This window comes from Micromys minutus (genome assembly GCF_963924665.1).
Source record: "Micromys minutus genome assembly, chromosome: 9".
Taxonomy (NCBI): Eukaryota; Metazoa; Chordata; class Mammalia; order Rodentia; family Muridae; genus Micromys; species Micromys minutus.
The window spans coordinates 67,083,634-67,096,063 of record NC_137978.1 but is presented as its reverse complement, the minus strand read 5'-3'; the positions used below and the strand labels follow the sequence as shown (position 1 = coordinate 67,096,063).

The window sequence follows — 12,430 nt, the reverse complement described above, 5'->3', positions numbered from 1 at the left end:
ACAGAGATAGAAACTGAGAACTAGCCAAATAGCTGCCTAGAACAGAGGCGATCACAGCCCAAACCCACATACTACTTAATCAGGCTGGGGGGAATTTAAACCCCCAGAGAACTAAAAAAGCACTACTGGAATATTATTACAAGTTACATTTTAGGGCTAGAGAGATAGCTCAAGTAAAAGTGCCTATGAAGCAAGTCCTTCCATTAAATCTGATCCCCTGAACCAGGTGTGGTGGCTCCTGCAACCAGCCCTTCAATGCCAGCACTCAGGAGGCAGCGGTAGGAGCATCACTGAGTTTAAGGCCAGCCCTATCTACACAGTTCCTAAGCAGCCATGGCTGCACAGGGAAACCCTGTCCTGAAAGAAACACCTCCCTGAAAAACAAACAAACAAAAAATATATAAATAATTGGTCCCAGTAATCCACACAGAAGTAGACCTGATTTCTAGCACTTGTCTGCCTTATTCCTTTGCAGTAGTCTCACTCTGAACCTAGAGCTCATCATTTTTCTGTTAGGGCCAGGGATACCCGTAATTCTTCTGTCTCTACCCTACTGAAGCACTGGGGTTACAAGTGTCTGGCCATAATCAGTTTTTACATGTGTCCTGGAGATCTAAACTTAGGTCTTCAAGCTTGTGCTACATGGTTGGCCTAAAACTTACTGCTGCTCTTGATCTCACAGAGATCTATCTGCTCTGTCTCCCAAGTACTGAGATTAAAGACACTTGTGACCACGCTAAGCTCAATAATAACCCTTTACTATTAGTGCAAAAGCATGGGAATGATGTAAGGGGTTAGTGGGGTATACATGCCAAGAACAACTCCTTAAAAAGCTATTTTGGATTTTAAGATGCAAGCACTGACTAGCCAGAAAGTATGCTTTATCTAAAACAATCCCTAAATGTTTGTTTGGAAGGTTCTATTTGCTTTTTAAGACAGTGTTTCATGTAGCCCAAGCTGTCCTAGAACCTGCTTTATTACTTAATCCCAAGTGCTGTGGATAAAGAAGTGTGCCAACACTGCTTGTCCATTTTTTAACTTTAGTTTTTTCTGAAGGATCTTTATTTTTAATTGACAATAACTATGGGCTATACGTTGTTTAATGTTTACATCACAGAAAGGGTAAGTGAATTAACACAGTCATTACCTCACATTTTTAGCATCTTTTTGTGGTGGGAACATATAGTATTTATTCTTGAATTAGGTGTACCTTAGCGGTCATGAGACCCTAGGTTCAATACTAGCACTGAAAAAATACAATCAATCAACAAATCTACAAGTCTACCCTTAACAATCCTGACAGCAACAACAGAATGTATTCATGATCTATCTAGCTAAAACTACAGCAAGAACACAATGCCCTACCCCTTTTCTTTTTTGATGGAACTGTTTCCATTATTAGACAGCATCAGAAAGTACTCATTTTCACAAACAATTGTATGGGACCCTGCAGAGAGCTAAAGATAGAAGCTTTTGTTCTCTAGCTACTTACACCCTACAGCAGATAATTTCACAAAGAGAAAACCAAGCAGAAATTCCACTCTGATAACAGAAAATGAAAAAAAGTGACTCAAAGCAAAGGATGTTGAGACTCAGTTGGGTCTGGAAGAGGAACACACACCATGTTGCACCGTTTCATTATGAGTGGAAAAGTCAGAAGAGACTCAGATGTCCAATAAGGGCTAGTTATCAAAGTATAAAAGAAAGAAACCTCAAAATGTTAGTATCTCTTTAAATGACAAACAAGTAGATGGCAGGGCCATGTAATAAGATGATAATGATAGCCATTCATTTATTTTCCATAAGGCTTTCCAGTGAGGATAAAGAGACCACTGAAACCCACACTTAGTTTTTGGGACCACAGTCTGCTGCTGTGAACGTATCACCTTTTAGCCTCCACTACCCAATGCCTGCATTACAACACAGTTCAGAGTAGCCAAGACAACAGAGACCAAACAACTAAAAGGTATGAAGAAAAGCAGGTGCTACTATGAAAAGGAAAGTAGTGCAGTCATCCAGTTAAGTGTGCTACCACAGCCACTCACTCAACTTTCTAACCATTATCTTTTAGAAACCCTAGCAGCCAGCCAACGTTTCAAGTACTGCTTTTGGAAGGCCCCATTCGTACCTTGAGTCTGTTCCCCAGTGCATGGCATAAATCTTTGCCAAATGCCCCCTCAGTGTTCTCCTGGTTCGCATTTGGATTCTTCCCACTGGATCAATGTTGTTTGTGATCTTAAAAAATAAAATTAGGACAGATTAATTTTAGAAAATACTCTTGATTTGCGTTATGTGGGTTCTGTAATATAATGTCAACTAAGAACCAAAAATATATTAAATGGAAAATCCTGTATTTATGCAAGAAAATATTTTTAGCATGCAGAAGCCCTAAGAGGTCAGAAGATTTATAGACAGCTGTGAACCACTACAAAGTGCTGGAAAAAGAATCCAGGTCTTCTACAAAAGCAGCAAGTGTTCTAAACTGCTAAGCCATCTCTCCAGCAGCCAATTCATAAACTTTAAACTGCACATTGCTCTCTTAGGTAACATGATTCAACTATGTACTCTGTAGTTTGGGGACCGACTCCCTTGTCCAGTGAATCCATGCTTTAAGTATACAGCATGCTTATCAGCAACACACCACAGCCACACTTTCACACACCTCAGTACCTCACCCCTTACCAAGCATATAGGCACTGTCATCCCCCATCATACTAATACTGCCCAGATCAGATTCCTCTGTGGCAATATGTATGGAACATTGTCTGGATTGCTAATAGACAAATCAGGGTCCGCCCATTGTGAACAAGAGAACTTCTAAGCAGATTAGATTATTTTTGGCTGTTTGAGAAAGCATACCAGTGAACAATTTTCCTCTATGATTCCTGCCCTGACTTCCCTCAATAATATTATTATTACCTAGAAGTGTAAACCAAAATAAATGCTTTCTTGCTTTCCTCTCCAAAAAGTGTTTTATCATAGCAATGACTACACTGCAGGAGCTGAATGTCCATACAGTTTTAACTGAACTTTTTTTACTTGAGTAGGAGAGGGGCAGAGGTCAGAGTGAATCTCCTTCTACCATGTGAGATCTGGGGATTGAACTTAGGTTGTCAAGCTTGGTAGCAGGCTCCTTTGCCTGTTGAGTCATCTTACCAGTCCTGTACATGTTTTAAAACCAGTTTGATTAAATTGTTGGATCAAACAGTAGAGATCTCATTTACATCTTAAGAACTAGTGGGTCCAGTCCTCTCTGCCTGCCACCAAAACAACTTCCAAATGGAAAGCCCTAACAGTGGTTTTACAACCTCACCCCACAAGACAAAAGTGCTCATTCCACATGATAAAAGCCCATACCAGAATGGACATTACGGACAACTGATAGGTGGAATTGTTTCTTACCTGAGAAAGAGTCGCATCTGCACATGCTTTACGAGCATCCTAGGAAATAACAAATGGGAATTAGTTGTATCCCACACTTTCAACTTTAGGACCTTCCCTACCAAAGTTTCAGGAAGCCTCCACAAACTGTCCCTCCTCTAATGCTCCCAAGTCCACTGCCACTTTTGAATTGTTCAGGCCAAAGCAGACACAATTCACAACCCCTAAACCTAACTCTGGGGACCCTGAGACTACTACAGGCAGGCTCAGGCACCACACTGGATGCTGGTACAGCAGTGAGCAGTCTGAAAGCCAAGGCAAACTTCCCACAGCCAACACACGGGCTCTGTCTTTCCCACAGTTTACATCAGAGGACAAGGGGCTGCAAGAAAGAAGCAGGCTGAAAACCAACTAGCTATTCCAGCCAAAAGCTTCTCTTTGGGAATGCATTGTGTAAGGACTTTATTTTTAAGCCAAACAATGATTAAATCTAAGTTCTACGAATAGAACAAGAGATCTGAAATTGTTAATAAAATTTTAATGAGACTGGTAACCAAACAGCAATCTATCTATAAAACATGACAATGTAGCTAAGACCTACAAAAGGATATACCATGGTAATTTATCTTTAATTTTTACCATATTAATTAAAGTGTTTTCACTTTTAAGTAAAATAAACACTGACATCTCAAAATTGCACATAATTGTTAAATACATATATATCCATTAGGAAGAAAAGTGAGACAACTTCATTTGTAAAAGTTCAAATTTTCAATACAGGCATAATTCAAAAGAACTGACAATCTTGACCAAGAAACTGATCACCTGCTTCCAAAGCAGCAGCTGGCAATAGGCCAGATTCTTCAAATGAAGTAGAGCATTCCCAGATCAATGCTCCATGACAAACTGCCTCACCAAGCAAGATTTTTACTTTATTAAGTCTGGGTGAATATCACAAGCTGATGACATGGAAAATATACCGAGATGACCACTACTATGGGAACAGAACAAACGTCTAGGTTCCAAATTCATCATTAATGAATCTGCTCATAATCAAAACAAAAGAAATTATATAACCAACTATTTCTATATAAGACTGTTGAGTAAAGTACACAACAAGTCAGCCAGGGATACACAGAGAAACCCTGTTTTGGTGGTAGTTGGGGGACAGAGGAGAACCAAACACACACACACACACACACACACACACACACACACACACACACACACACACACACACAAAAGCTTTGTTAGTAAAAAACCAAAACAAACAAACCCAAGAATAGGACTGATGTGTATCAGTACACATGCTACTCCATACAAAGTATGGAAGTCATAGGACAACTTTGTAGTAACGGTGCTCTCCTTTCTTCTTGAGTGGACTCCAGAGATGAAACTCAGGTCTTCAGGTTTGCACTGTTGGGTGGTAAGAACCTTTATTTGATGAATTACCTTATCTGCTCTGTTTATGATTCTGTATTTGTTTTGAGATAGGGTCTCTATATAATCCTGGCTGCCTTGAAACTTGTTATACAGACCAGGCTGACTGAGAACTCATGGAGATCCACTTAACTCTGCCTTTATGACTGCTAAGATTAAAAGTATGTGCTACCACACCCAACCTTCTGCTTTTGATTTTAAAATAGATTATTGTTTTGTAGTCCAGGCTAGCCTTCAAACTGAAGACAATCCTACTTTCCCAGTACCTCCATAAATGTCAAGCTCAACCACACCAGCATGCTGGGGACTGCATCACTAGGAAAGCATTAGACTACTGAGTTATGCCAAACTTCCAGCCCTCATGCTAAATTTTTTAGCAAGCACATATTCAGCAGACAATTGGTAAAGAACATTTTACTTTTTTCCTCCCTTAAGTTTGTTTTTAATTTATGTGTATGCAGATACCCATGGAAACCAAAAGACAGTGCTGGATTCTCTAAAGCTAGAGTTATAGGCAGTGTTGGGATTAAACTTAACCATTTAAGTATCTAACTCCATAATTTTACTTTGAGTACTCTTTGCCAGCTAAGATAGTGCATATAGCTTTACTCTCCAAAGTAAGCTTGGGAGGCAGAGGCAGGCGGTCTGAGGCCAGTGGTCTACACATCAAGTGCAGAGCAGCCAAGGCTACATAGTGAGACCATGTCTCAAAAACAAGTCTTCCATTCCCATTTAGAATCAATGGCCTTCACTTCTCACCAACCCATTCTAAAATTAGTGCAGTGCTGAGAGGCAAGGCCCAAACCCAGGCAGCCATTTGTGAAGATGATGTTCATCATGATGGTTGAAACAGAGTGGCTCTAAAAAGAATGGTCAAAATGGTGCTGTCCAAAAAGGAGATCGGTAGTTGGGTCATCAACTACTCTGTGCACTCAGACACAGTGAGAGTAAACTAAAGAATGCCCTCACAGGGAGGCGTGAGCTAAACTTTAAAACCAAAACAAGGGAAGGAGAGAATGGGGGTGGAGGGGAGAGAACATTCGAAATGTAAATAAAATAATAATAAAAAAAAACAACCTGAAATGTAACTATTGCAAACGATCTCAGTAAGACTCTATTGACTGAAATAATAATTTAGATGGGACTAGATGAAGCTTAAGATTTCATATTACCAACATATGTTAACATAATATCATAGATTGACATAACACCCCATGTTACCCACTTGGCCTCAAACAAACCTGATATGTCACTGAGGCTGGAATTGAACTCTGATCCTCCTATTTCTACTTCTTGAGTGCTATAATTAGAGAGGCACTATGTGGATGCAGAAAAGTGGGTGGGTACTAGGGACTATACATGTGTCAGGAGAAAAAGCACAGGAAGTATGTAAAGTTGATTATAAAAACCTTGCATGACATTTATCTTTGACATACAATCTCTCTTCATCTACTGTTAAATGATTTAAATCTCAGCAGCTACACAGTCATAACCATGTGGCTTTGTAAATTTGCTAGCTTTTCTGAGTATTTCTTTTTCTCCTTTCAATCTGTTCTAAGCATGCTTCCTTCCAACACTTGGGCTTTCTTATCCTTTCCCTAAATCTTCCTTTCCTGACATGTAGTTGACATCCATGTTGGCTTAACTTAAAACAGCACAGCCATCTCCACCCTGCTTCCTCCCACCCCCTTTTTAGATTTATTATGTATACAGCATTCTGCCTGCATGTATGCCTGCAGGTCAGAAGAGGGCACCAGATCTCATTACAGATGGTTGTGAGCCACCATGTGGTTGCTGGAAATTAAACTCAGGACCTCTGGAAGAACAGTCAGTGCTCTTAACCTCTGAGCTATCTCTTCAACCCCCTGCTTCCCTTTTAAAAATTGAAATCCCACCAGGCAGAGGTAGTGCACGCCTTTTATTCCAGCATTTGGGAGGCCAGCCTCGTCTTCAAAGTGAGTTCCAGAACAGTCAGAGTCAAACCGAGAAACTTTGTCTTGAAAAACCAAAAAGTTCAAATCACAAGCCAGACATAGTGACACTCACTTTTAGTCTCCAGCCCTTGGAAGGCAGAGGCAGGTGAATCTAACTTTGAGGCCAGCCTGGTCTATATAGTGAGTTCTAGAACTACCATAGTTACATAGTGAGACCTTGTCAAAAAAAGATAAATAAACAAGCAAACAAAAAATTTTAATTACACTATAATTTATAACTACTTTTAATGTAAACTTGAAATTTTTCAGGTAGTTATTAAATACAACTCTGCCCCTCAGATTTTTAATTTCTTTTTTTAAAGATTTATTTATTTATTTATTTTATGTAAGTACATGGTTGCTGACTTCAGACATACCAGAAGAGGACATCAGATTCCATAACAATTAGTTGGTTGTAAGCCAGGATGTGGTTGCTGGGATTTTAACTCGGGACCTCTGGAAGAGAAGTCAGTGCTCAGGGCTGGAGAGATGGCTCAGTGGTTAAGAGCACTGGCTGCTCTTCCAGAGGTCCTGAGTTCAAATCCCAGAAACCACATGGTGGCTCACAACCATCTGTAATGAGATCTGATGCCCTCTTCTGGTGTGTCTGAGGACAGTGACAGTGGACTTATATAAATAAACCTTAAAAAAAAAAAAACAAAAACAAATAGAAGTCAGTGCTCTTAACCACTGAGCCAACTCTCCAGCTCAGAATTTTAATTTCTATACTCTACATTTTCAGAACTTTGGAACAAAGAAATGACCTCAAAAACATATGACCGATGCATAGGCCTCAAACCTTCAATACTCCTGTAGACTTGATGGCATTACAGACAGGCCCTATTGCACTGACTTTAAAATTTTTTTAGTGCGTGTGTCCAGAGGTGTCAAATTCCCTGAAGGTAAAGGCTTGCATAAGATTGGAGCCACTTGACCTGGGCACTGGGAACCCAACTGGGGTCCTTTGAAATTGTAGTAGGGGCTGTTAATTGTTGAGCCATTTCTCTGTTGTTGCCTTTTGAGAGATGGTCTCATGAGGAGAGCCTTGGGGTCACTATGCAGCTGAGGGTGACTTTGAACTCTTAGCACTCTGCTTCTACCTCCCAAGTACTGTGGCTAAAAGTGTGTGCCACCATGCTCAGCTCCTGGCTTTAAGTTTTTAAATCATGCAAAAGTTTAGGGAAAACCAGGCATGCTGTGCAATCCCAGTTATGAGGAGACTGACACAGGAAGATCACTTCAACCCATATTTTGACATCAACCTATTAGTTCCATAGTAAAAGCTCAACCCCATGTAGCATTCCCAAAAATCCTAACCCTAGCAAGGGCTAGGTGTAGTTGTGTGCTATATATTTGCCTTCCATGTGAAATTAATTTAGGATAACATCTTCTGATATTACTTAAATAACTTTTATACCACATCCAGTATTTTAGAAGGTATTTTTATTAACTCATGGAAGCAGACACATTGAAGAACAGTGTAGATGTAGACACCTATGTCCAGTGAGGTGCCTACAAGCAGAGGATATCTCTACTCTAAATCTTTCTAAATCTTAGGCTATCTTGGTATGTTTTCTTAAATTCAGGTAAAAGTTGGCTAAAATGATGCTGGTGATTCCTCATCTAGTCCTACTGGAAGCCTGAGAACAACCGACAAGTTAAATACACATGAACTGTTGTTAACGGCTCAGTGAGACTCTGAAGGATAGACAGCTATATCCTTACAGACAAGAACATGAAAACTGGGGTTTTCTTGGTTAAGTCTTAAGTCTTTTTTCCATGCTCTTAGATCAAGTCTAAGAAAAACAAAAAACTTAAACACATACTTGAATTAATTGTCTCTCTATAATGAGCAGTTGATCTTTCATGTCGTTTTGTACTCAGGTAGACACATCTGCTCTCTCTGGTGACCCAAGAGCTGTTGCATACATTCCAATGGTCATCCCGGAGCACAAACCATTGTGAAATTATGAAAAATAAGACAGAAACATCTAAAATGGCACTTTACTGATCCTTTCGTTCAAAATATCTTTTTCTGTTCTCAACTTAATAGTCTTGCTCTTTCTGATAAAAGTGACCTAAAAGTAGCCACAGAGGAAGATCCAAAGCCTAGTTCCCTGGGGTTTGAAGAAGTTCAAAAACTTTAATAAATTTTACAGAAACATGCCACGTACATTCAAGTAACAAATTATAAAAAGAAAAAACATAACAGAGCAGTTATCTGGACACATAACTAGCACATACTAGACCAATTTCATGTCACTGTTTCTGATGTTAAATATATCAAACACAAATAGATACATACTCTAATTTGGTTCTTCAGTTGCTCGGCCTCCTGCCGCAGCTGGTCAAGTTCACTCATCTTCACGTCTCAGTGCTTTCCACACTTCAGAATCCAAGCTCTGCAACAGAAACACAGCATGAGATGCATAAGCTATGGTATCACTGGTTAACTGAAAGCTTCACAGCTATAATATCATAAAGCAAAGGAGTGCTTTCCTGCAGCACTCATCAGAACTTCTGAAACCCTATCTAGAACTAAATTAAAAACACAATCTTCACTTTCATTGACTGTACTAATATACTGCTGAAAATATTGTGGTGGACTGAAAAAGAAAATGTCAATAACAGTGGTACATTCCACTACTTAGGTGGCTGAAGAAGGAAAAATCTTATATAGATATCCAGAATAGTGTCACACAGAGAAAACAAAAGTAATTTCTTTAGGAAACAGGACTGAAGCAATCAGGAAAACTAGTACTTTGACTCTATGGCAGTTATCAGGAGCTGTAAAGAACAAAGAGACATCCAAAAGTCCTCTATTTCCCCCCAAACCCTAGGCTGAGGAGTCCCAGGAACCTAGAAATGCCTTGACCCTTCTAGATATGGCTGAATAAGGCTGGTCAAAGTGCTGCATGCCCACACCCAGCCAAATAAAACAATATCCTCATAGTAGTCAGAGACAACGGAGATCATCTTGTTATAAAAATGACTTTGGAATGTGCACAAGTTCAGTTGGTAGAGTTTGCCTTACATGCATGGAGCTCTGAACTTGAGTCCAGCCCCAAGACAAATGGGGTGTGGTGGTGTGTATATCTATACTCCCAGCACTTGAAAAATAACCAAGAGGATTCGAGTCATCTTTTAAGGTCATCCTTGGCTACATAACTTGAGGCCAGCCTGGGATACGACTGTTTCAAAACTAGATGGTTTAGCTCAGTCAGCAGGCTGCTTATCTACAATGTATGGATTCCCACATGCGGAGGAGATGCTAACCTACAATTCCACTCAGGAGATGGAAGCAAGAAGTTCAACGTCATCTTCAGCTACCCAGTAGTTTCAGGCCAGTCTGTGCTTCGTGAGACACTGCCTCAAAAAATAAAATATCTCAGAGTATGGAGCATGCCTTTAATCTGACCCAGCAGTTGGGAGGTGGAAAAGGGAAGATATGAATTCAAGGCCAGCCTGATCTACAGACCCAGCCTGACCTAGATACCCAGTTCTAGCACGGCCAGGACTGCATAGAAACCCTGTCTAAAAAACCCAAAACAAAATAAAACAACAACAAAAGACTTCATTTCCACAGAGAAAGTCATAGATAGAGATGCCTGTGTGCCTTCCTATGCTGGGCTTAAACTAATAAGCCAATCTCCTGCCTCAGACTCTCAAGTGGTAGAACAGCAGGTTTCATCTACCACTGTACTTGGGGCATACAGGTTGTACTTCATTTATTTAATGTATGTGAGTACACTGTCACTGTCTTCAGACACACCAGAAGAGGGCGTCAGATCCCATTACAGATGGTTGTGAACTACCATGTGGTTGCTGGGAGTTGAACTCAGGACCTCTGGAAGAAGAGTCAGTGCTCTTAACCACTGAGCCATGTCTCTAGCCCCAGGCTACACTTCTGACAAAAATGTTGGTTATTAAATCAATCATAAATGTGATTAAAACACCATAAAATTGAAGATGAAATTACTTAATAGCAACGTAATTTATGCAAGAACCTTAATTCCCCGTGCAAATTACACAAAACCTGAGTGTTTTGACTACATGGTACACACACACACACACACAGACAAACAGACAGAGTGAATGCCTAGTGCCCTAGGGTCAGAATAATACAGTGGATTCCCTGAACCTTAGTTATATGGTTTGTTAGCTGCCATGTAGGCACTGGAAATGAAACTAGGGTCCTCTGGATGAGCATCAAGTACATTCAACTACTAAGTCATCTCTCTAGTCCTCCCCCCACAATCAACAAAATTTTTGTGTAATAATTAAGGAGGTGAAAGATGGTGGGGAATGGATTTTTGGACTTAATAGTCAGCTAAACCAGTTGAAATGAAAACCTCTAGGTATGTGGCTCTTACCTTCCTAATGCAGCTGCCCTTTTATATAATTCCTTACGTTGTGGTGACTCCCAACTATAAAATTATTTGTGTTGCTACTTCCTGAGTATATACTTAGGCTAACCTTGTGAAACAGTCATTTGACCCCAAAAAAGGGTCATAACCCACAGGTTGAGAACTACTGCTCTAGGTTCAGTAAGACCTTGTGTTATCAAGTGAGGTCGACTAATAAAATAACACGATCAGCCTTCATACATACAAAGATGAATATACCTGGATAAACATGTGAATACAACCATAAACATACATTCATGAGCATACCTGCATAAACACAAATTTTATAATAATAATTATAAAAACAGGTATAATAGCATATTCATAATCTCAGAATTTGGGAGATGCAGAGGCAGAAAGACTCCTTTTCTTCAGGCCCCTTAGATTGTTTATCAAGATCCCATCAACTCTGTCAAAGTCGAAGTTAAAAATATAAAATGCTTGGGGGCTGGAGAAATGGCTTGTTGGTTAAGAGCACTGACTGCTCTTCCAAAGGCCCTGAGTTCAATTCCCAGCAACCACATGGTGGCTTACAACCATCTGTAGAAGAATCTGATGCTCTTTTCTGGTGTATGTGAATACAGCAACCATGTACATACAATAAATAAATTAAAAAAAAAAAAAAACCCAATATTTTTTTCTTTTTTTCCTCCCTCCGAGAGCTGTTCTGGAACTCACTTTGTAGACTAGGTTGGCTTCAAACTAAGATTTGCCTTCCTTTGTCTCCTGAGTCCTTAGATCATTGATATTTTTATTAAGAGTAAAACACATCTATAATAAATCATCTAGATAACCCCAAAACTGTTACAGTTCCTTATACTTTTCTATTCTGCAGGTCTATAGGCTCCTGGTAACAAAATCCCTTCAAACTAAGTGCCTCTGTTGCGGGCAGGACAGAGAGAAGGGTGAATTCACTAGTAGAGAAAGGGGGGCGGGGAAAGAGAGAAGGGGGGGAGAAAGAGAGAAAGAGAGAAAGAGAGAGAGAGAGAGAGAAAAGGAAGAGGAAGAACATGAGCAACCAAGAAATGTCTACAAGGTAAAGCTGTGCGCTGTAGGAGAGGCTTCCATGTTCCTAGATCAGCACCTGCTGTTGCTGCTTGCTTGAAAAGCAGGGCATGCAGCAACATCTCTTCTAAAAGACTGATCAACTACAATGGTAGTCTCATTTTCTGTTGGTGCTCCTTACCCTGTTTGTCTTTTTTAAAAATAAAGATGTATGTATATGTGTGT

At 39.9% G+C, this 12,430-nt stretch overlaps 1 protein-coding gene across 5 annotated transcripts in view; it reads right to left on the bottom strand.

Moving 5' to 3' along the window:
* Window positions 1-12,430, bottom strand: part of GNB1 (G protein subunit beta 1) — a 55,860-nt gene that overhangs the window by 15,689 nt on the left and 27,741 nt on the right. For all 5 annotated transcript variants that reach the window (XM_080920663.1, XM_080920662.1, XM_080920665.1 and 2 more), the window contains 3 exons: window positions 9,100-9,196; window positions 3,403-3,441; window positions 2,129-2,235 (listed from right to left, as the gene is read on the bottom strand). In XM_080920663.1, coding sequence (XP_080776789.1) covers window positions 2,129-2,235; window positions 3,403-3,441; window positions 9,100-9,156 — 203 coding nt within the window. In that variant the 5' untranslated portion in view covers window positions 9,157-9,196. The remainder of the gene's footprint in view (window positions 1-2,128; window positions 2,236-3,402; window positions 3,442-9,099; window positions 9,197-12,430) is intronic.